Below are 25,430 nucleotides of genomic sequence, written 5' to 3'. Positions count from 1 at the left end.
AATTGTGATGTTCCTCCTATTACAGAAACACATAACTTTTACTGTGCGGTTTGAGGCTGTTTCTTAATTTGCACTAATCGGCTTAATATCTGCGCTTTATGTTTTAGACCCGCCTTCCACAAGTCAGGTGTTTTATAAGATTTCTGCGAGGATTACGAGTGTGCAGACTGAAAGTTGGGGAGCATTTCATGACATACTGTACTAAGTGTGATGACTTTAAGCTGACATGCTTCCACTGTATTGTTTATAATTTGTCTCCAGTATTTTTACATGCACAATTTCCCTCACAAGCAGTATCACTAGCAAAGTTCCATAAAAAGTATACCAACCAAATTGAACTTGACCATACACAGCATACACCTTAAGACCTTTTTTTAATTCACATACCAATATTGTATATAAAAATATATCACATTAAAAGTTGTATAGTTGGATGGCCAAAGGCAGGAATGACTTCCTGTGTCGGTCTGTGGAGCATTTTGGTGGTCTCAGTCTTGCACTGAACATGCTCCTGGGTTTGACCAGCACATCATGGAGAGGGTGGGAGACATTGTCCAGAATGGCATGGAACTTAGACAGCAACCTCCTGTCTGACACCGCCGTCAGATAGTCCAGCTCCACCCCCACAGTTCCACTGGCCTTGCGGATCAGTTTGTTGAGTCTGTTGGCGTCCGCAACCCTCAGTCTGCTGTCCCAGCACACACCAGCCAATAGGAGAGCACTGGCCACCCCGGTCTCATAAAACATCCTCAGCATAGTCTGGCAGATGTTGAAGGACCTCAGTCTCCTCAGGAAATATAGGTGGCTCTAGCCCTTCTTGTAGAGGGCATCAGTGTTCTTAGCCCAGTCCAGATTACGGTCTACACTCCCAGTTATTTTTCCTCCTCCACAATTTCCACGCTGACATCCTGGATGGAAACAGGGGTTACCGGTTTCCTGAACCTCCTCAGATCCACAACCAGCTTTTTTGTCTTTGACGCGTTGAGCTGCAGGTGGTTCTGCTCACAACAAGTGACAAAGTTAGCCCAAAGCTAACCCCCCCGACACAATTCCATCAGGAAAACTTCCTCATGATTTGGCCATTTATTGATCAATGGGAATACAGTTTTACTTGTCGCGGATTGCTCCATTCTTTGGATGTTCCCTGGATTAGCCAAGCAGCATGCTAAGATAAAAAACAGAGCCCCCCAGTGGGCGTAGCAGGCAAGATACCATTTTTCAAGATGCCTATCGTTTACATGACCATGTTTAGACTCAGTGCCAAAAGGTGGAGGCTGGGGTGGTGGAGGAGATATGCTGGCAGGAGGCGTGAGTGGCAGTGTGGCTGAGCAGGGATCAGTGAGGAGGAGGTCGTATTTGAAAGGACCTTTTGTTGGAGATTGGCTGTGATTGGTGATTGACTGACGGGCCCCCATAAACCTATCATTAGCTGACAGCTTATGACAGTTGAGCACATGACTTTGTGTTTTGCATGAACTTACAAAATGCTTTTTAAAATTGTATTAAATAAGATATCAAATGTAGCATTAATGTGTTTAATTGGACCCAAGTCATATAATGTAGTTTACTTCTCAAAAAAGTCAGCAAGTGTTTAGTATCTCTTACAATAAGCTGTTAACTTTATATTTAAGTGTGTTTTGTTGTTGCAGCCAAAACTATAGATGACGATTCTGCCTGTGTACTACCAACTGCTTTAGTAAACGGTGTGTTGTGTTGTGGAGGATTCAGCGATGTCAGTGCCTATAGTTAGCATTAGAGCCTTGATGGTTAAAACAGAACCCTGTTGTTCTTACATACACATGAATACACACATTATGTACTCACACAAACAAACACTCACTGGCCTGCAACATAACAAGATAACCCCCCCCCCCCAAACACACATACACACACACACACACACACACACACACACACACACACACACACACACACACTGAACAACTAGGTTCCTATGTAATGACAGACACTCCTCGCCTACAGCGGATTGCCGGTCTGACGACTTGCCATTTCACATCACTCTGCAGAGATGAGTGGGACACAAACATGATATCGCTCCAAACCATACAGATGGAGAGGCAGAGAGGCCCTCTGACATGACTGTAGATGATGTTTATGATAGAGAAAAAAAGTCTAATGATTTGAGTGATGCTGATACCATGACACAGTACATCTATTCTAGCCTGAGACTGTGGGAACAGGGACACAGATCCCTCTAGCCTCAGTAAGGATGTCAAAGAGCTGGGTCATAGAGTGCTGAAGATGGGAGAGCCTGAGTAAAAAAGGTACACAGTCTTTTAAAGGGGATTTACCTCGTCAGCACCAGTCACATTGTAAATTTGCAGCAGTTCCTGCTCCAGGTGGCTCAAGGCTACTCAATAAGCCAACTTCTTTGCTGCCGGTTAGCCCAGGGTTAAGTGGGTTTAATTCTAAAATAGTCTTAACACCGCAAGGTGGCTCATCTTGGATCACAGCAGGGTAAGCTTAGCTGAAGACGGCTTGAGTCTCAGTTATCCACTTTCAGATGTGCCAGCTTGACACAATAGTCGAGCGCTTGAGTCTCCATCAGCAGTGGACTGAACATTTTCTATACAGAGCAGTAAAAAGGCTTTTATTTTTATTTGTAGATGTGTCTTTATGTAATGTTCCTTTCAGCTTTTCATTTAAATTCTCAGATTCCATACTGACTGATGATGGTTAACCAGACACTAAACACTGTTTCCCAATTATGGATGTTCAAGCATTTGGTGAATATGTTTGTATTAAAAAAAATATTTGTGTCAACATGACATGTGATGGGGGGGGGGGGTTCTGATTTAAATGCTATTACTAGTCAGCGCTCCATACATATCATGATCAGATGTCTCTCTGTCACTCCAGATGACATTCAGGTTTGAATATACAACTACATTTCCCAATTTTGTAAATTAATGAGTACCCTAATTTAGGTCAGCTTGTATACGAATCTTAAATATATATATTTTAGTGTTGGACCCTCAAAAAATTTTATTTGGTCTCCTCGGGCACAGTGGTATAGTTTGATAACAACATTCTGGCAACGTAAGAAACTCACTAATGAAATGATTTTTATCTGATTCCACTCATTTGATTCCCCAAATCCTGATTTGCACGCAGTGGTGTAGGCCGTCACCTTTTTCCAACTGTCCCTAGTTCCATATACGGAGGGGTTGTGAGAAAGAAATATCTGCCTGTTGTTTTCAAACAGGACCTCTACAAACCACTTAATGATTGCATCAGGATTTTGTTTTTTTATTAACATCTTAAAGAAACGTATCTTTACAAAAATCAAATGTTAATAGTGTATGAATCAGCAAAATGTGTTATAAGGCAACATTGTTTTTTCCCAGAATATAAGATATTGTGGTCACTGCTTCTATTTGTTGTGATGAGAGCAGGATCAAACTTCATAAACGTTATGTTCAGGCACTAGTAGCTCTGGGATAAGGTTAGAAAAAGACTGTGGTAAATATGAACTCAAAACTTCACAACCAGCATCTGACCTTAACAACAGTGTTTTTGTTAAACACAAATGCGACTGGGATCTCTGGTGAGACAGTCAACATGCCAACCACAGCAACCACCTCAGCTGCCATTGATTCATGTAAACAGCACAAACACTGAAAATGGCATTCAGAGTATGACGTTTTTAGTTTTACAACATGTACTGGTTACACAGAATTAACTCGAAGGCCCTTAACAATTCCTCTATCTTTGTTTTGTTTTCTATTATTTCAAGTAAACAATATTATGTTAAAACAACCTATGCTGGAAACACATATTTAACTCATACAGCAAATATTCTGACAATCAGACAATCAGACAATCATAAAACATTTACATTGAATCATTGTAAACTACAAAGTCCTTTAATCAAATGTTTACTCTAACATTTATATATCTTGTTTTAATTATAAGTTGTCTTGCACTGATGATTAATGTCGACCAATTTAACTATGTCTTTGTTCCTGAGTAGTTGTATATATATTTATCCACAGACCAACAAAAGATTCTGTCACGGAAATGTGAGCGCACACACGCGCGTACATACAAACATACACTCAGAGACATCAGAGTGCTGATTAGCATCAATGTTGGAGTAATGAGAGCAAGGCTTTGGAAAATGAGGGATATGCTGTAAAAAGACGGAGGCACTTAGGGAGGATTCTTGTCTCATTCACCTTCATCCTGAGCAGAGAGAAAGAAAAAAAGAGATGAGATAATAAGATAAAACCACTGGTGGTCCACTGTGACTGAATAGCCCATTGATACTATAGAACAAAGAATCATAAATGGACCCAAACTTGGAACGGTCAGTCTCGGGTAAAGTGGCATATCTATATCTGGCTTTGATTACGATACCAGTCTTTGAGCTTCCTAACTCTACCCAAATACACATGTGGGGGATGGTATTTCATTTGAAGTGAAAAATAAATTTAGAGAAATTAGCACTAACATATTCTTCAAAAGCAGTGTCCTGGTTGCTCCTGATAATCCACATAAAACAGTCTGTTATTGGAAACAAATAAATTGTCCCTATATTTATCCAGTAATTAATTTAGCTGTATTATGTGGAGGCAGAAACCTCTGGTGTGTAAATGCTAACCTCTTAAAGGTACAGTGTGTAGAATATAATGGTATCTAGTGGTGAAGTTGCATGTTGCAGCTGAACACCCCTGAGCCCACCCTTCACCTCCAAACATGAAAGAGAACCTGTGGTAGCCTTCAGTTGTCATAACAAGGTGTTTAGTTTGTCAAGTCTGCGGTACTGTAAAAAATGGCGGCCTCCATAGAGTGGACTTATTCTCAATGTAAATAATAAAGTTTTTAAATATAAAGGGCTCATTCTAGAATAAAGAAAACGACAATTTGTATAATTTAGATGAAACGCAAGTAAAAACATCACTAGGATTATTTTGTATACAAATGCTAATAGATCCCTTTCACCAACATGTTACACACCGGACCTTTAAAATGATTGATTTGAAATTGAAGAAAGATCTTCAATTTCATTTCATTTAATGCCATTTTTTGTTTATTTGTTTATTTTTACCACTTATTCCTCCTTGAATGAATGAATGGATGAATGTGTAATTTAGTCTGAACTCTCAAAGACGTTCAAGGCTACTTTCTGGACTCAAACCGACTTTCTGTATTTTTCCAAGCTTGCAGGGTTAGGAGACAGCGAAGTAAGATAGACAGTGTGCTGGATTCATTCAGAAGATGAATGGTCTACCTGCCATTTCCTTAAGTGTTGACGTGAGTAAGATGTTTTGTCTGCAATGGTCAAAAGCACCAGAGTCTGCTGCAGATGCGTCTGTTTGCTCAGTGGAAAAATACTTTTCACAAGCGACTGAATTCATTATTTGTTTCCCTTAGTCTTTGCTCAAAAATAAAAAAAACAGAAAACGGAGAGAAAGCATAGAGAGGGTAGAAAAAGCGAGGGACAGAATGAGAGAAAGAGAAGGTGGTGCATTCCAAGTCAATTTCTCCTTCTGCAGATTGACTTCAAAGCAACACGGCTAATCCTCTCACGCCTGCTCGTTAATAATCCAGTTAATAATCCGTTTAGCTGCTTTCATGTCGCGCTGTTTGTTGGCATTATGATGCTGCGGCAAAGGGAAGAGAGGAGTCGTGGTGTTTCACTCAAAGCAGCCACATCCACCCCCCCCCCCCCCCCCGAACCCCCTCAACCCCGTCCCCCCGTTTAATGACACCGGTGTCTATTTGTGGCGTACTTCACTCCAGTCAGGTCATATATTCAAACACTTATCAAGGCCTCCGCAACGCCTCACATGCATAAAGATTGATTTTTTCTTTTAATAGCTCGATAAATAATGTGCATTGTACTTTGTACGTGTGTGTAGTTGTGTCTGTGTGTGCATACGTACATATCCGACCCTCTTAAAGTTAGTAGTTTGACGTAAGAAAAGAGAAAGCCTACTACGCACGCACACACACACACACACAGACACTATTTGGTCTCTTTCTTCTCTTCCTCTACTCACTCTCTCTCTCTCCCTGTTTTTCTTTCCTTTTCTCTCTCGTTCCATTTATTTTTTTTTCCTCTAAGCCAGCCTCAAGGTTTTGAACTGGAGTCTATATTTTCATTGAGCACTTTTGGAACTGCCATTCCCAGTGAGCCAGAACAAGTGGTTTGCCAGATCCATCATGGTTTTATCTCTCATTATCTCAGCGACTCCTGGCCCCCTCTCCAGCAGTCTTTTTTAACTGCTGGAACAGAGTGCAGATGAGAGATGAAACAATTAACTTCCATTTTCTAAATCAGGGGCCTTGACATGAGAACTAAAGTCTAAGAAACCAAGAAAAAAAGAGACAAGATGAAAGTAATACTGGCTCTTACTGCATGTCTGTTCTCTGTTGAGTCTAACTAAAAACCTACACATGCCATGGTGGAGCCAGAAAGATGATTGTGTAGATTCGTATATAATTTCTGTGACTGCTGTCTGTCTGAGATCATTTGTTGCCTTTTAACATGAGTCAACTGATAATCAAATAAAATCCACGGAAGTGGGATTGTTTTGGTTCTGGATCGTTCCTTTAAAACACAACATTTGACTACAAATCACTGGGCATTTCTTTGAACCCCTTTTTGACATTTTGTGGACTGGACAATTAATTCAACATTGAATCGATTGTAATACTGTAACCCTAAGAAAAACACAAGAAAGGAATTAAGTAAAGATGCTTTAAAGGCCACAATTGTAGAAACAATAAGATCAACAACTGGGAAAAAAGCTCCAGCACACTGTCCATCTTGCAGTCAGGGTTTTATGTTGCAGCAATGTCTCCGTACTAGACCTTCATCAGGCAAATATTTTGTGATGATTATAAGCCATTTTTAACAAGGAGAGGCCACAGGCCAGCAAATCCAAAAATATCTGAAGCTGAGCACGGAAATGCACGAATTAAACCAAAGCAAAAAAACATACTGAGGAAGTACAAAGATGTTCACTAAAAAATCCTTTTAGAGCATCACAGAAACAAGTTAAGAAGAAGTTCATCATTCAGTCCCTTTGGAGCTACTGGATTACCGTGCTCAGCTTCAGATATTTTTGGATCCCTATGAATATGTACACATATTATCAGGTTATTTCACAAATGAGACTGTCAATTATGCATTGATGCCAAATGGGATGTGCTTTTTGCACTTTGTCAGCATTTAAATGGTGTGATGGATTTGGAAGAGGATTCTGTTTTGATATATACATGGTTTGGATTGTTATTTTACATATAATAAATTGTTTGTTCTATAAAGACATTTTATGGTATATATCATTTTTTGAGGCCTGATGGTGATGCATTGTGCTTTCTGGTAATTTTGTACTTGCCATAAATGCATCTATGCAGTTTCACCTGCAAATTAAACCTGCCCAAAACTGTATTAGGAATTTTATTGGGTGGCTGACCTGTGGCCACTCCTTATTTAAGACGGCTTCTAATCATCGCAAAATGTTTCCCTGATGAAGGTCTTGTGCTGAAATGTTGCAGCAGCAGCTAAATAAATGGCTGATTGCAAGTTTCACAATATGCGGGAGCTTTTTCCCGGTTTCTGGTCTACTCGTCTCTCGCCTACACACATGTTCTGCTAAGTTGAGGTGCAAAGCATTCTATCGTTTTAGAAACTATACAAGAGAAAACGTTTCATGATGCTAGAGTCAGAATTCAACTGAAAAAGTAAACCTGCTTAATTAGCTCTTTAATGTATTTATTCATTTTTGGCTCTTAAAACAATGGGTTTTATTATTTAGCAGGACCGTATCACACAATTTTTTCAAGTTTTTCAAATACAACTAAGCCTATACGGTGGGGGGAAAAAATCAAATTAATATATTTCGCCAGTGTGATTGGTCCTCTAGTTTAAGCATTAACATTTTTGGGGGACAATCTCAGGGAAAGGATGTTTCTCTGCTCACTTTGTCCATCATGAACGCCCCTCATGAATGAACATTCAGCTCAGCAATCAGCTCACACACTATACAGGTCATTAGCAGTAACATGCCAGTGTAGCTGCATGTTTCCATCTGCAATGATGCCCAGGATTGGTCTTTTTCATCACTACAACTGTTTCCCCATAGGGAGTAGGCACACTGGCTTGTCTTTTACTTCAGCATGAAAAATATTATTTGCCAAACGAGCCTCAGGCTGTTTTATATTACATAATTTTAGCTTGATTTGAAAGATGAAAAGCTCTGCAATAAGAACCCTTCATGCCTTGTGTAGTCTCATTTTATATACTGTTTATTTATGTATAGTGTCCTTGCAGATCTGTTGGGAGATGTACTTTTTTCAGTTCAGGTTCATGGTGATCAAGTCCTTTTCCAGTTTTTACCAAACAACTGCAGCATATTTTGTCCCTTTATTTGTTAATTTGCTTGTATGGCTCACTGCCCCGCCCTGGCATATCTTTAGTTGGAACTGCTGGCTGTAGTTTATTAAGCCTATTTATGCTCCTCCACAGTTCATTGTTCACTTATTAAAGTGCCATTGCTTGAATCTGTCTAGCGGAGACAAACAAATGGAGGAAAACAAAGGTATCAAGCTTCATGTAGTTGGCCACCAGACTCATCAAAAACTGCACAGTTATGGATCCAGTGCCCAATGGACTGAGGCTCAGGACATCAGCTCACAAAAGCCACAGAAACAAGTTGTACAAATCAGGTCTTATAAATCCTGGAAAGCCTCTGCTGTAAGTGCGGTGTTGGCAGTTTCATTGGATTCCACTGTGTTAATATTAAAGGTATCTTGTACATTTTCCTCAGTTGGGCTGGTGTAAATTTGATCATAGGGAAAGAAAACAGGATGCATGTTGAGAAAACCAGGCAAGAAAGTGTTCCACCTTGCATAAGATTATGACGATAATTTTTTGTTATTATATATATATCTATTTATATATATAGATATAGCAAATGCCTTTGTTTCTATCTAGGCGCAGTTGTAGTACAATGATGATGTCGTTTAACCTTGTCACTGAAAGATTACAAAGGTTTTTGTCAACAGAATTAAGAATTGTGACTTTTTGCAATAATAAAGATGGGTGTGAGCCGACAATGTTTCCACTATAGCAGATGTACTGGGAAGCAAGACAACTTTTGGAGTAAGAAAGGAAAGACAAGTGCTTTGAATCAGGGGTTAACGTCTTGCTTAAAAATGCAGCGCTGACTTTCATGTTAATCTTCGCTATGCAGCGCACAGTCAGGCAAAATGTGAGGGAGACAGGAGACAGAAGGATGTAATCCCTGCTGAATCCCAGTACAAGTTAATAGGACTTATTAAAGCAGGAGATCTCAGAGATTACCTCAGCTGAACTGTAAACTGAACTCATGCGCGCACACATACGGTGACCTGAAGCAGACACTCTGTTAATTTAAGGATTCTGTAATTGGTAAATTGTTAAATGGGGGACACATTTTCTTTCTATTGTGCTGTGCCGTTTTTGTCGTCTGTGGAATCAGGACTAATACTGTCTATCTGGAGCAACAGAGTGGAGGTTGTAAACAATAGCTGGTATCACAGTTGGTAAGAGAGTCTTTGATCCAGATGGTAAATCGAGTAATCTCAGGAAGGGATTGACCAATTATTGGCTTTAGAAGGTTAATACTCGGTCTCTTCAATTAACACCAAATGTATTTATCATCTACCTTTTCTAATGCTCTTAAAAATTAGCGATGAGAACTGGCCGGTAGAGACGGAAAAACAATCACCTGAAACACAACCATGGCAAACACAGCAGAAATTCTACACATCTTCTGTCGCAGATTAAAGACACATCTCTTCTGACTACACCTTGGATAATAAAAATCAAACAAAAAAAAACTACTATATTTAGTAGCACTTATATGTCGCACTTACATGACGCACTTTGTAGTTTGTCTTTCTTGAAGAAAATCATACTTTCTTGATTCTTGTTGCTCTGGGATTTTACCCTCATGGTTGGATGCACTTTTTGTAATGTAATGTAATGTAAAAGTCTAGTTTCCACAAATATCTGTAAACAACACAGACAAGAGCAATGAGAATAAACCAAGGCAGCAATGTTGTGGGCCATGAAACAAAACCAATTTATCATTGCCTGTACATGACTGCCCCCTGTAGCGCAATTATGAAGCCAAAATTTCACAGCCACGGATGCCGCCATCCGTGATTGTCAATCATGACATCATAGCATTAGATTAATAACCAAACTCCAGAATAACTTAACATACATCGGTGTGATAATAACAACTTTTAGGTAGTTTTTAGCTCAAATCACTGCTACAGTAAAATGTGGGCATTGCGAAAAAGTCCATTTATTTGCTTTCTTGGTGAATTGTTTAATGAAACGATTCCAACTGAAATTTGCTGGATAAATATGAGGCTTCTGCCTGAAGCTGCTTAGCTTTGACCCCCTGTCTTTATGCTAAGCTAGGCTAATTGGCTGCTGGCTATAGCTTTGTATTTAACTGCTGAACTCGTTTCCTAAAACTTTTCCTTTTAGCTGTCAACAGAGTTTCTCTTCGTATTTCTTATTTTTAGATAGTCCATGTCCCATCTGCTAACATGGAGCAGGCAGGGTTTTCGACCTACACTATAGAGAAGATTTGGCTTCACTTTTGGGAAGCTGTCATGTCGTCCATCTTTATATACACTCTATAGTGTATAGGGGAACAACCGAGTCAGGTGGAGCTCCTCTACAGTTCACCACGATGAATCCTTTCAAATTACATGTCTAAGCCATTGTATATAAATATACAACTGCAGCATAATCCCATTCATTATTACTGATGTAAATGTGATAACGTATTGTGTAATTGATTTGAATTGATATTGCCCAGCCTTGGCCAGTACCATGGCTCTTAAAGTGAGCTGAGCACCTCTCTGAACACTTTGTCTCGCTGCTGGTGTACATGCCAACTTGTGTGTGTATTTGTTTGACCACAATATTGGCAGCGTAAAGACTCAATTATGAGTGGCTGCACTTTAAGAATAAGCAGCAAAACTATTGGCTAACCATTTGTATAATTTGTAATTAGTGTAAGAACTAAAGCTTGATTTTCTCTCTCCCCCCCTCCTCTCTCATCCCTTAGTTTAATTGGCAGTTCCATATTAAATATGTAAAAGTCAGTAAGACAGTGGCAGCTTTCCGTTTAAACAGATTATGTATGGCACAGTTACCAGTGAGGGCCACATAGCCCTTTGTAATCCTCAGAGAGGACATTTAATTAACTGGCCTTCTTTGCTATTCTCTCTCTCTCTCTCTCTCTCTCTCTCTCTCTCTCTCTCTCTCTCTCTCTCTCTCTCTCTCTCTCTCTCTCTCTCTCTATCCAACCACCCATCTATCTCCTCGTCCTCTTTCACTGTCATTTTATTTCTTTATTCCTTTCTTGCATGGTGTGTAAATGCTTACACACACACACACACACACACACATTTTCAACACAACTGAATTAAATTCAAAGGGACTTTACTGGCATGCATTGCCAAAGCAAGTGTGAAGTAAAATGTACAATATCAAAATGTTCACCTTGCAGTTGGGCGCACATTCTTTCTGCTTGTGATGGCCTCTCTCTTTGGCGAGGCTGTGCTCCGTGAGTGTGTTCATGATCAAAGATTTACTTAGTTTGGGATCACACGCAGCGGTCAGGTAATCTGCCATTGAGCACTCTCTGTTTAGGGCCAAACAGTATTTCACTTTGCTCTGCTTTTTAATTAAATCTAATTGGTTTTAAGTCTGGGGGCTCTGTGGGCAGAGACCAAGGACCAGCTTGCTGAGGGGGCTCCTCTTAAGGGTCTCCGCGTAGGGGAGGGCTTTGTTCTAAAGAACGTAAGGGTCACTTCCTGTTTGATGAGTTGAACCTTAAAATCGAAAAGATCTCTTTGAAATTTTGTTTAATTAGTGGATATCACCATTGTTCTGGCTGCAGTCTTCCATTGGACATGGACATTTGCAATAGAGTCTCAACTTGTTATTTGTCTTGGACTGTAAACCTTGAAATGATAAAGTGAAACAGAAGGGAGTTTAATATTGTAATTCAGAATAGAATTGGATGTCTCTTGCTGTATCTTGCTGCCCGATTGAAAATGTGTTAAAGTTAGTGTAGAGGTAATATAATCATATAGCTTTTATAGAGCAGTGCATTATTTTTGCCATACCATAATTTTTATCTTGTAAGATTCACTGTTCTACATTCTTACAATTTATACAGCGTGCCAAATTGAGTCGAAAGCTCTTTTGAAGTCAGAAAGCAGGAAATTAATTTGCTTTTGTTTTGTTCATTTGGATGTCAATTAGAGGGCTGAGATTTTGCTCATTATTCTTTTCTTTTTTGGTCCAAAGAGAATGGAAAAGTGGTTTACATCCGCATTTTAGATGGGAAGGTCCTCATGTTTTTGTATGTTTAGAGTGTTTTTATGGATTCCTCAGTAGCATGGGGAATGTGCTTCAGAGTCTTTGCACAAGTTGGGACTGTTGCTTGGAGGATCTGGTTTTGATTGTATGGATTGTGTTGGTCCAACTTGGTGTGGGGAGACAAGTAAACAAAGGTAGGAGAGTAGAGTTAACTACTTTTGTGTTGGGTAATGGGGCAGGAACTTTTTCTGCCACTCACTTCGTAAAGCTACCTGTGTTCTCATGTTGTTTGTACCAGTATGTCCAGTGTGGATGATTATGTGACCAGGGGACCCCAGTATGTCCTCTGTCCGCAGCTCCATAACACAGCTATTATTTCTCTTCCACATACGGCTCATATGAGTCCATGAGGTGCACAATTTGTTGATTTCTCGTTGTGTTGCTTTTGGAGTTCTGGAAGGGGTGTTTGTTGGAAGAGGAGTATCTTAAGGTGTTTGGCTTTTGACTTGGTGTTGCTGTTGATTGTTCCCCCCCCCTGTATTCTGTTGTTCAGCTGTCTCCTCTACGGGGGTTGATTATGATTTCACAAGTTGTTTTCCTGGTCAGCTATCTCACACATGCTGCAGCGTTCGCACCTTTTCCCTGAGCTGGCAGTTCTCCTGCTGAAAAGCCTGCTAATTGTATTGTATCTTTTTTCTGCAGTGCAGTAGCAACAGCTTTAAGCCACCCTCCATATTACCGTGGCCCTGTTCATACCTGGCATTAACAAACGTTTTGATTGATTCAATTACAAGTGGACAGCTTGAGGTATGCAAGTTCACACCTTACATTAGATAGTTTCTGATAGGGCTGCACAATATATCAACAATTTACATTTATCAAAATATCAACATGCTCTTTATATGTAACGCAAATTCAGTTGGCAGTCCGCAGCGTGAATAATAAAGACGCAGAGAGGAGCAGTAAATTACTGACAGTCTGAAACAAATTGTAAAATATAACTTTTCACTTTGTTTTTCATTTTTTTCAGTGTCTGCATAGGCTCTATGTTAGCAAATAGGTTTACATCAACGACAAAACATGTTGTTTGTAGCCATGGGGACAATGACAGACAGGTCCACTGTCAAAGGCCATGTTCAGACCTGGTATCAACAGCTGTCCAGAGATATTTCAAGTGGTTTACAACTGGACTGCTCAAAGCATTTCATTTCGCACATTTTGCATATATGGAGTGGAGGGTGTGGTGCTCTGCTATTGTTGTGTAGGTTCAAGGAATTTCACGCTTCTCTTCTTGACATCTCAGGGTTACCTGAGGTTGCAGCTTAGGCCCAGGCCCCTCTCACCCCTTTGCACTACCCCTTATTCCTTACCCTTTTTTTTGTGTGTTCACCTATTAGCAGGTATAAAAAGGTTTATTTTAAAGTGGGTAAACCCACCAAAAAGGAGACTGACTCTTTCCCAATTGCCAGCAGTGGAGGAGTTTTCCTATCATTCTTTACCCCCGTTGAATCAATGTTCGAAGTCACAGATGCAGAAGGATACCAACGTGTCAGAAACCTTGCTGTCTTGCAGGTGTTGCATCCTGCACAATATGAAGACACAATTGCATGTGGTTCCCAAAGTGTGAAAAATAATTAGTACACAAACATACATGGCTATTAACACCCTGAAGTTCAATGTGCGTCATAAAGGAGCATCGTCAGCCTGAAGACTATAGCCATGTTAACAAACATGTTCACCTGGGTGTCATGTTTCCATCACAACAGATGATGGAAACTGATAAAAACTTATAAAGTGATGGAAACGGAGGTTGAAGCTAATAAAAACTAGGGTTTACTACAAAGTAATTTAACCTGAGAATGAATGCCAATTGTATCCATTCCCATTTCAGACTGAAGGTTTTAATGGGTTAGTGGATTTTTTTGAACAGTAAAGAAAGGGGCTCAAGTTCCAAAGATGTAGATCTCCAGGTTCAGTGTTGTGCCCATATGTCAGTTTGACTTCATTGGTGGAAAAACAATCCTTGACTTGGTTCCTTTGTCAATCCTTAATTTAGACTATAGCCTTTCAGTTGACTATGTTTAAAAGGCAAGTGGCAACTGATTTTGGGTGTGTGATGGAAATATGTTTGTTTAAAGTTATAATGACAGTTTTAGGTGCATGTGATTTTTCACTGATAGTGACAGTCACAGAGAAGGTGTTGTTAGATAGTCTTTTTTCGACAGGCTAAAACAATAGTGCTGCATATTAATGCCAAATATGACAGAGAGAAAGAAGGTGGGGGGGGTTCCACATCACACCTTCAGTACTATGAGTGAGAGAACGAGAAAATGAGATGGCGGAGAGGTAGAAAGGTGTTGATTGGGGTTGAGAACAAAGGGAAACTAGTCTGTGTTTGATTCATCAGCTGTGAACCGAGTGTCTTCCTGTTTGATATCCTCAAGCTTCAACACAGTGTATGGTACTCAGACACGTGTGTGCTCACTTTTTCACATTCTACACACACTTAATGTCGACACGATCACGTAGTGACCCAAACATGCATTTACATAAATGGTCTGTACAGTCTGCCTTTACATAGAGCCTTTCTAGTCTTGATTACCACTCAAAGCTCTTTACAGTACAGCTTTACATTCACCCATTCACATACACATTCATACAGGGCCCCTATGTGCAGCACTTTTCTCTATAAGAAGGGACAATTTGAGGTTCAGTGTCTTGCCCTAGGACACTTTGGCTTCAGGAATGGGGAAGACTGAGCTCTGTTAGAGAACGACCGCTGTAACCCCTTAGCCACAGCCGCCCACAGACAGCACTAACAGCATCTATCGGCTCCAATTCATGGCAAGAAAAGTTTCTCTGCTTGGTTTGCTCATAAACAGAGTACTTACATGTACCTGCAAAAGCCCCGTCTGACTGGCATTGTCCATCTGCACTTTGCTGTAGGAGTCTAATGACTCATACCTGTGCACTTGTTTGAGATAATAGAAGCAGCTGGGCACTTACTTGTCCAGCCAGAGTATACTCATGTCCGTCTCATACTGTAAGTGGCTTCATAAAGCATCCCACTGCAAAACAATATCCCCACAGAGAGATTTTATGTACAGTTGTATTTACTCTACATAGAGCTCAATGACAGAATACATTATCTCAAGGCACTTATAGAGTAATTAAGGATAAGCCATAGACTCTATATACAAATAAATGACAACCCCCCCCCCCCCCCCCCCCAAAAAAAGTGAAGACAAAGCATCTTGACGGCTGGCTGTAGCATAAGTCATAAACCCTGCCTCTTCCATGTTAGTGGATGGTACATGAGCAAAATTAAAAGTAGATGCACTTGTCAAATAACATTTTCTCAAACATTCTCAATGTTTTTATACAGTAGTTCACTTATTTTTGAAAGTCAATTCATGCACACATACACATGGATTTGTATATCAGATATATCAATACTATCAGATTCAAATTACATGTACATGTAGTATATTTTTGCTCTCATCCAGAATGACCTATTGTACAATACTGCTAATTGTTCCAGATTAAGACATCACGCAGCGTGTCGATGAGAGAAGACACGTGTCTGCATCAGATCAACTCAGCAACTGACTTAAAGCACAGAACGTACTACAGGAAGCAAACAAAGCATCAAAGAGCTGATTTCATAAAATCATTACCTCACCATCGCTAATAAAAATGGGTGGTGAGTGTGCACACCGTACACATATTACTGATCAGATTTTGTAGTTATTTATTTCAAGGTTCTTATTTATTTGTTTTGAAATTATTTGTATGAAACCGTACTTTTTAAGTTATCTTGTTCGAGGCCATAACATGCCAGAACACAGTCCTGTCTCTAGTGTCTGATATCTGTGGCTTAGTCATGGACCCATTTTGCAAATATCTCTGCACTTTGAAATTTGCATCACATATGCTGAGCATGCAAGTTCAATTTGAATTGGATGTGAAACAAAACATTTGATACGGATCGCTCTGAATGTTAGAGATTAATTTCATGAATGTTTCTGAATCCTTATAAGTGGTAAAATACAGGTGTTATTTAAATTAAATAACAGTTGTAGAATACAGGATAGGAATTTACGGCTAATCCAGTAAACTATAAAGATCACCAACAAATGAACACACTTCACATTGGAAAAACCAACACTGCGATAAAGTGGTCAACTGACTGAGTTTAAACACTGCCGACAAAGGAATGGAGCTTTTGAATCTGAATCCAGTTCTAAATCTGTTTATCTATTTCAAATCCTTATCTCTCACTAAATCAGTTTAAAGTTGGTATGGTAGGAGTGAAGACATGTATTTAAAAAATATTTAGTTTTTATTTCACTCAGCAGGGGTGTTAACATTTCAACAATACTTGATATTTAAGAATCTTGTTCCTTCTAATCATGTTATTAATCTTCATTTTAGTTGTGATTTAGGGACCAAGTATAGCTGAAAATCAGGAGAATAAGAGGGATACAACGGATAGTAATTAACACTTGATCCTTTATCCATGACATTCTCACCACTTGTTTAATCACCGCCCTTCCCTTTGCTCACGAGGGAAAAATGTAATTTGCTCCTCACAGGGGGAGCTGCACTGCTGCAGTAGCTGTAACAGCTGAAGTAAAAACATCCCAGTGAATAATACTGCTTTTATTCAGTGAATATCAACGATAGAAATTACTGATTTTTTAATGAACATTACCTGATGGACACGTTATCTCAAGGAGAACTTGTTGCACTGCTACAGGTCACAGAGTTGGATCCCTGTACTGTGAAGGCAATAGCAGCAAATCTTTAAATTTGAGAAGGTTCCTTATTTTTCTCTCAATCAGCAAATATATCAATCAACTTATCATATAAGCTCTCTGTGCATATTGTTAGGTACAATATTTAAATTTATAGCAAAGCACATGCAGGACGATGGAGACCATTCTGCCACTGGATAAATTAACCCTTTCCTGTTTGTGCAACCCCCCTAACAGTTGGTCTGTAAGTGAGGTAGAATAGTTTTCCAGAAAATATGACCTGACTATGGGTTTGTTAGAAGCACAGTTTGTAAAATGATATTTGTGTGATTGAAGAGGGACATTTTGGAAAAATAAATAGTAGTAGATGAGTTTGGTAGGGTCCTCAGCTTTTCAGAATGATCTGTGGAAGAAACCCTTCATGCAAAGAGTAACTGACAGTCGAGTGAAACAGAAGGTGGTCAAAGGTGATACAAAAGTACATCTTTACTGACAGGAAAGATGACATTACTTGGTAGTATATATAAATTTATGATAAAACTCACCTTCTAACTATACAGTTAAATATCTAATCTTCTCTTTGTTGCCTAAACCTTTCAGCTTCGTACAGGCTTGTGGTAGTATTTGTCACAGTTATGTGTCCTTCACATACGAGGAGGTTATTGTCTAGACGCTACAAAATATGGTGTTAAGAAGGTAAGTAAGAAACAGTAAGTTTGACATCCACAAGTGAGGAATAAGAGTGCAAGTCCATCAAAGGAAACAGTACAAAGCGTCTAGCCTGCAGCTTCACTACAGAGTTATGTGAATGCACATACTGTTTAGGGTCAACTGGGTGAGCATAAGCTCTTTCTGCTCATCTCCCTTCCAACCTTTTCAATGCAACCTAACTATTATCCTTTTTTTAAAGTTATCCCAGTCTAATCATGAATGGAAGTGCAATGTCATAAATCCTCCTAGAGCTACATATTGAAGACGTAATTTTTATCTTTCTCAGAATAAAATAAGAATTTGAATTAAGAATGGCCGATGTGGTGACCTGCATACACTGTGGATCAGAAATGCCAGCTTGACATTCTGTAAAAGAACAATGCTTCTACATGCAGGAATTGTATGTAAATATAATCAATCTTATTTCTTTGATTTATTGCCCAGTCTATTGTAGTGCGATGTGTCTTAACAGGAGAATCTGCCCATTTCCAGCACGTAATGCTTTTGTGTCAACACTTGTTTTTCACTACTAATAACTGCCGCTGGTGTTTTGCCGTCTGTCCTTATCCTTACTTCACCCCATCTAAGTTTAGGACCCCAAACTCTGACTCCAGTATGAAAAGTCCTATATTTAGCCCCTGGTAATTGACTAGTCATTAATAGTGACATCTTTGAATCCTTATAACTGCGATTGTGCTGAACGTTCTGTGAGCTTCCAGCTGTATTGACTGGGACTCATGCTTCTCAAACGCAAGATTGCATTTTCTATAAATTGCATTGTTTCATATCCTAAAGAGTCAAGAGTTTCTTCATTGGCTGAGGGGGATGAGCAGATCAGACCTTTGTTTCTAATTCACTTTCCACTGCATTTGCCTTATCTGGAGAACACAGCTGCATGTGGAGCTGCAGTAATTAACTAAATGAGTTGTTGATCAATTCATTGGCATGTACTATAATAATTAAATAATTACTTTTATAATTTAAAATTGCCAAACAATCAAGACATAATGAAAGGATTGAATGGGGATGGAAATAAAGCTCAGTTGCAGCCGTAACTTCATGTAAAAAGTTGTATAAAGTATTTTGTGGCAGCGGGGGAAGGAATCTGATTTGTTGCCGAAAGCTTGATTCTTGAGCATCAGCTGGAGCACAATATATAAATAAATCTGTAAGGTCCCCAGATGTTTTTTTTGTTTTTTTATGAAGGAAGAGGACTGCATGGAATAACAAAAGACACAACATCTGTTTGTTCTGCACCGGTTTTGATATTGTCCAACAATATTATAAAACTTTGATATTAAATCAGCAGCATCTATCTATCTATCTACTCTGATAGTATAAAGTATTTGTGTTGGCAGACAAGTGGAACTGCTGTCCCATGTGCTGCCAGAAGACCCAGTGGATGGCTCTTCAAATTCAAACCAGTGAAAAACTAGAACAAAGTGAAAACTGCAAAAGCTGCCAGTCCTCATGACAAGTGTCTTTTGTGTTACAAATTATTCTAAAATTGGGGTAGTAGTGTCAAATAGTATCTATAAATGATATGACATAGAGTTTCACAGTATATTTATAAAGTCAATGTCGTACAGTGTATGATTTAAATGTCACTGGTTGTATTTAGCCCTTGCAAATCGATGAGCAGCGTATATGATTTTTATATCAGCACAAACTAATGGGATTTATCTGTTATTTGATTCAAAGGAAATTAAATCCCCCAATGAAAATTCTCATTTAATCCTGCTCTCTCGATAGATAATTTTTCTGAATTTGATGGTTTATATTTCTAAGGATATAAATGTATTCATACTTTGATAAAAGATAGTATCTATTGCTCTGCTCTTGCAGACATGACACAGGATGACTTCTGCCAGCCCAGTTAGTCATCTGGAATGATATTAGGTTATTGCCTTAAATATTGTTACACACATTCTCTTTATTGGTATCAATATCATATTCAGAAATATCTTTCCTTTGGGGTTTAATCAATGTGACCTGGCGACGAAATATGAAAACAATAGTTGAATCGGCAGCAGAGGTTCTGATAAAACGAATGACATTATTTATAATAATTATAGAGATTATTAAGTATTATCACTAGAGTTATCACTTTAGCGCTACTGCTTTTTATGTGCTGAGAATTAGAGCGTTGGCTGTAAATAGAATATTGACAAATTTCATCAGAAAATTTTAAAAGAGAAATGCTGCTTTTTTTCAGCCTTGACCAGAGTAAGAGTTCCGATTGTGACAAAAAAATCAATTACCATGAATAATACGCAGCAAACACAACCTTCACTTTTACATTAAAGGTGTTCGAGGATGAGGTTTCATGACTTCACACACATTGCATGTGCTCTGGGAACAAGATAACGAGAACGCTGTGAGAAAATTGACATGTTACCATGGTCCGTCTTGCAACCTATTTGAGCAACTGAGGTCGATGGCCATAAAAAAGCCTTCTGTATCACTAGTTAGTAATTGCAGGTCCTACTGTTTCTAGGGATTGCGACATATCATTAAATCCTATGAGGAGCATTAGTGTGAGGGATGGCAATAGCATCAAGCTGTATCTCCCTATTGTCCTTCATTATCCACTAATCCACTGATGATCATTATTAGTGAGAAAAAAAGTGTGTGTGTGTGTGTTTGTGTGTGTGATGCATTTTGGCATAGCGCTCTGTATATTAGCCCAGTGATTTATTGTCTGGGTAATGCCGTCCCTTCTTCCCCAAAGCTACATTGTCCCTTTGCCAATTAATTCTGAATCTGTTACGACCACAGGGAGGGAGGGAGGGAGACAGAGTGAGAGAGAGTGAGAGAGAGTGAGAGAGAGAGTGATCATCAACAAATACATTGGTTCAACCCCAGAGTTAAGTGCAGTGCTATATGTTTTGTAAGATGTGGATGGTTAATTCCGCTTTTCCTTCTTCTTTTGATGTCCGCTTATGGTTTTTCTCTGTAATGCTCCCTCGCTCTCTCTCTTCTCTAATGCCATTGATTTATGCAACTGCTTGCTTGTCTTTTTTCTTTCTCTTCTTAATTTTGCCATCTTCCACTTTTCATTGTTCTGCTGTTTCTATAACAACCACAGGGTCATTTCTCAGCCTCTGCGTTTCACTCTTAATCCTGTTCATGCGATGCACAGCTATTATTCTCCCTGCTGTTTTTTCTCGCTGTGCTCTGTATTACTTGATTGCCCTTGCTCTGAAAATACTATTTGCCCCCTCCTGCTCTTCTCCTCCTATCCACCTTGCATCCCTCCATCATTTACAGTACAGTCAGTCACACAAAGGCCCTTCTCATTTCCCTACAAGGGATGCTGATTACAGCCGGAAAAAGTACAATATAAAGGTGGAGAAAATTCATCATCTGGACTTGCTGTTGCACCCATGGTGAATTAGTTCCGGACAATTACAGAGATAAGATTGTATAGTGTAACTATTCCATATACGAATCAGCCAATCCTCCTCCCAACAAGTAACAAAACGGACAACTGAGAGAGCCGTCTAATGGGTCGCTCACTGAAATTATTCCGGCGCTCCCCTGCTGCAAACAGCTAACACTGCTGTGCAGCATCTTCTTTGCATGTCTCAAGGTTTGTGTGAAACCTTGATGTGTCTTCTTAGTGCTACTATAATTACTGTTGGCTATACGAGTGCAGTAAGTGGTACCATATTACTGTTGTCTGGTGTCAACGTGACACTTTCACGGATGAAATGACATGCGGGAGAAGACAGTGTAATTTAAAACCGAATAAGAATAGAGAAGAAAAATACTGCATGGCTTGAGCAAATACTTTTTCTCCTTTAAATTTTATCGGGTTAGGGGCTAGCTGCATCTCATCACCTCTCTCTCTTATGCGTCTACTTTGCCTGATCATTTTTTGCACAAACCTCAGTTCTCCAGTAGCTTAATAATCTGAAACAGCAGGAGTGACCATTGTTTATATGTGGTGTAAAGTGTACTGGAGCCTTGCCTTATTCAATAAGTAGACAATCCAGAATACCACAGACTGTACAGAGCGTTTGTTATTTTTCATCTTTAACTAATCTGTGAGTGAGCTTCTCGATGAAAATATTAGTGTGTGATGTCCAGGAAACAGATCAAAATTCAAAACTGTTCTTGTGATACTTGTGTGTATTGCCGTGGTGCGTCCTTTAATCTTATTCCCAGACACCCAAAAAGTGTTTCCTCACATTTAGCACCTTGATTGACCCTCTCCAAACTGTGACCCTTTCTAAAGTCTCTTCTACTGTTGTTCTTTCCCCAGGTTCAGAGTGGTACTTCATCAGAGTGGAGTTGACTGTGACAGATGTCAATGACAATGTCCCAGACTGGAGCATGGTTCCTGTTCCCTACCTTGCTGTGGTTGCACCTGATGCCCCTGCAGGCTCACTTGTCTACAAGCTCAATGCCCAAGACGGGGATGAAGGCAACAACGGTGAAGTGGAGTACTTCCTGTCAGATGGTAGGTTATTTCTTTCTTCTTTTCTCCTGGTTGTGTGATGGTTTAACATTACTTTTTAAAGACAAGGTAAGTTCTTATTCCTTACTCCTCACGTTGAGGTTTAGGTGCCAGGACCCTGGTATTCTTCATGCTGCTTTACTGGCATTAGGATGCATTAATTAGAGCAGAGCGAGTTCTTACGCCCGTGCCGTTTATGCGATGATGCTGAGTCAACCTGTGGTTGTAACAAAACAATATTTCGCCCTGATAAATGAACCACTACTGAGTTTTAATCTTAACCCTTAACATCTGAACTTCCATGCCATGGGTTTTGGTTTGGATACTCATATGTTTAGATTCAGTCAAGCAGTTATCATGCTGAAGTAGGGTTGCACATTTCCGGAAACTTACCGGAAACTTTCCATGGGAATATACAGCTCGGGAATTTTGAAAAAAAAATATATACGCAAATTAAACGCTGAGCAATAAAAACATCATTCAAAACTCTATTTTAAAGATGTATTGAATTCAACACACGCTGCACGTTGAATTTCAACCCTCCACTGTGCATTTCTCCATCACATGCACAGATAATTCCCAGCATCCTGAACACTACAGCAGGGCTATAGAGGCCTGCTGTAGTGTGCCGGACTAGTCAGGTAAGTTTCGATGATATTACTGGGGAAAATATGATTGAGGATGGTTCATCTGTTCATCTAGCCTCTTTCTATTCATTTATCCATCAATTGTAAAATATTTTTAAAGACTATTCCAATTGTTTGGCAAACTATTTATATCTCTGGTATTGCTTTAGTGTTTTTTTACAAGCTTTTTTCTCATCTTATTCTACAGAGCATTGCCACGTGCACTATCTCATGTGTGGAGACATTTCACCCCAGCCAATGTAGAAGGAAAGGCTGTGTACATTTGCAAATACGATGCAAAGACCTATGTTAAGAATGACACAGATCCAGAACCATATAGTCAAGTGCCCAAAGTTTCCTCAGGGCACAAATCAGCCTGACAAAACAAATGTTTATATTTATGTCTGTATATTACAAGGTAAATACAGTTAGTATAAATTACCCGCACAATTTCCCGTTAATTCCTGTATATTCCCGTATATTCCTGTATATTCCCGTATATTCCTGTATATTCTCGTTAATTCCCATGGAAAGTTTCCAACTTTGAATATTCCCGGAATTTTGCAACCCTATGCTGAAGTAAGCAAACTGATTTTATATACAGAACCCTTAAACATTCACAAAGTTTCAGTTAGGAACAAAGTTATCCTTTTAATCTAATTCTTGCTTACTAAACTTATGACAGATCAAAAACTGTGAAACTGTATTTTTGCCGACACCGGATATAAAAGTAAAACCAGAGACTATTTGGAATGAAGTTGCTTTCTCCTACTCACCCTTGGTCCAGATCCACAGCTGCATGCCTGCCCCTGTCGCAGACATCTTCATCAAGTTCACAGGATGATGTAACATGGTAGAATGATTTTATCCCATAGAGCAACGTCAAAGTGAGAAGAACTCACTTTGCAGCCACTGCACGGTGAATCTGTCCCCAGAAGTACCTGTATGCTGACTGGAAAAACAAAACGAAAAATTGACTGGCAGATCACCAAGACCCAACAGTCAAATTGTACACACACATAGATATCAGTCCCTGAAGCAAACCAGATCATGATGTAGAATCGAGTCTCTTCCTACTGCTCCCTGAAATTTCAAGCCTCTGCTGAGCATGAATTTGGAGTTCATGGAGCTATTTTTTTATGTAATGTCAAAGTAATTTCTCCACTGCACAATGTGATTTTGTTTCTTATCGTCTGTCACACAGTGATTTCTTCTGCTCTTGTTAGAATCTGTTAAACCACTGTCTATAAAAAGGCCATCTTAAAATGTTCCCCCTGTGGGACCGACAGAAAAGAAATTGAGAAAAGAAATTACAGGGAAAAAAAACATAAACATTGATGTTAGCGTCTCGATTCAACTTTTCTCTGGTTTGAATTGATGTTTTGTACATTAAAGGTTTAATCACACTCTCACAGTGCTTTTGTGCGACACTTCTGTGAACTGAGCTCAGTTCCTTTTGTGGATGAAAGAAGGCCTCCTATTCAGGTCAGTTCACTCCAAAGTAAAACAAATTATAGCTTTTGCAAACACATTGTAGTTCGGATGTCTTATCACAACCTGTTATGTTCCATATAGCTCGCGGATTTTAACATCCTACTTCCAGTTGCTCTGCTCTTTGCATTTCAAATCTCATCAACTATGAAAACTGACCGTTCAGCCACATTTATCACTCGGCTGGCACATGCTCAACGAGATTTTACACTATTTTTGACAGCTCTCAAAGGCAGAAGCATTTACACACACCCTCTTGCCATGTAGCCCTCTGCACTGCTTGACTCTGAGCTGAAATGGAGAGAGACTGTCCAGGGGTTGGTATGTCTCTACTTTTAAGCTGAAAGCCTCCACAGTGTGAAGTAGGTCTGGACGAAAAAGATGAAGTTCAACACGGATAAACTTGCATCATGAAATAATACTCTGCATTTCTCTAGTTCATCTGCTCATCATATTTTTGTGAAACACAGTCTCACTGCTATTCTGCCAATGCATACCATCTATAATAATCTGTCTCCTTGTGATTGTGTCAAGTAACAGAAGTTATTATCAGCCCTGCCAATGTGTTGAGTCATCTATTATACATAAAAAGTTTATACTGAACCTGGACTCTTTTGATTTTGTTCCATTTATGTTCTCCTTTTTTTTGTAATATTTGTATTTTTTGCATTTAGATCTCAGATGTATATCTCATTTTTGAACTGCTTCCTGTGTAATGTCCAATGAATATTGTACATTTCTTGTGTGAAGAAGGTGTTAGAAATGTGTAATATCCTCCTCTCTTCTGCAGGCGGTGATGGTCGATTTGAAGTTGACAGGAAGAGCGGCCAGGTACGGACCACAGGCCTCCCCCTGCAGCGGGACAGAGAGTACCTGCTGACAGTCGTGGCTGCCGACCGGCTGGGCAGCCGCAGTGCCCCCGCTGTGGTCTCCGTGGTTGCCGGAGCCAGGCCGCCACAGTTCTCAAACGCCTCCTTTACTATTGCGTTACCCGAAAACACCCCTGAAGGACAGCC

At 39.5% G+C, this 25,430-nt stretch overlaps 1 protein-coding gene across 1 annotated transcript in view; it reads left to right on the top strand.

Moving 5' to 3' along the window:
• Window positions 1-25,430, top strand: part of si:ch211-186j3.6 (neural-cadherin) — a 283,762-nt gene that overhangs the window by 48,707 nt on the left and 209,625 nt on the right. Inside the window, exons 2-3 of the mRNA XM_053428876.1 lie at window positions 22,103-22,300; window positions 25,205-25,430. Of these exons, the coding sequence (XP_053284851.1) occupies window positions 22,103-22,300; window positions 25,205-25,430 (424 nt within the window). The remainder of the gene's footprint in view (window positions 1-22,102; window positions 22,301-25,204) is intronic.

Source organism: Pleuronectes platessa, chromosome 1 (genome assembly GCF_947347685.1).
Source record: "Pleuronectes platessa chromosome 1, fPlePla1.1, whole genome shotgun sequence".
NCBI lineage: Eukaryota > Metazoa > Chordata > Actinopteri > Pleuronectiformes > Pleuronectidae > Pleuronectes > Pleuronectes platessa.
The sequence above is the reverse complement of the archived record's forward strand: the minus strand, read 5'-3'. Positions and strand labels throughout refer to the sequence as shown.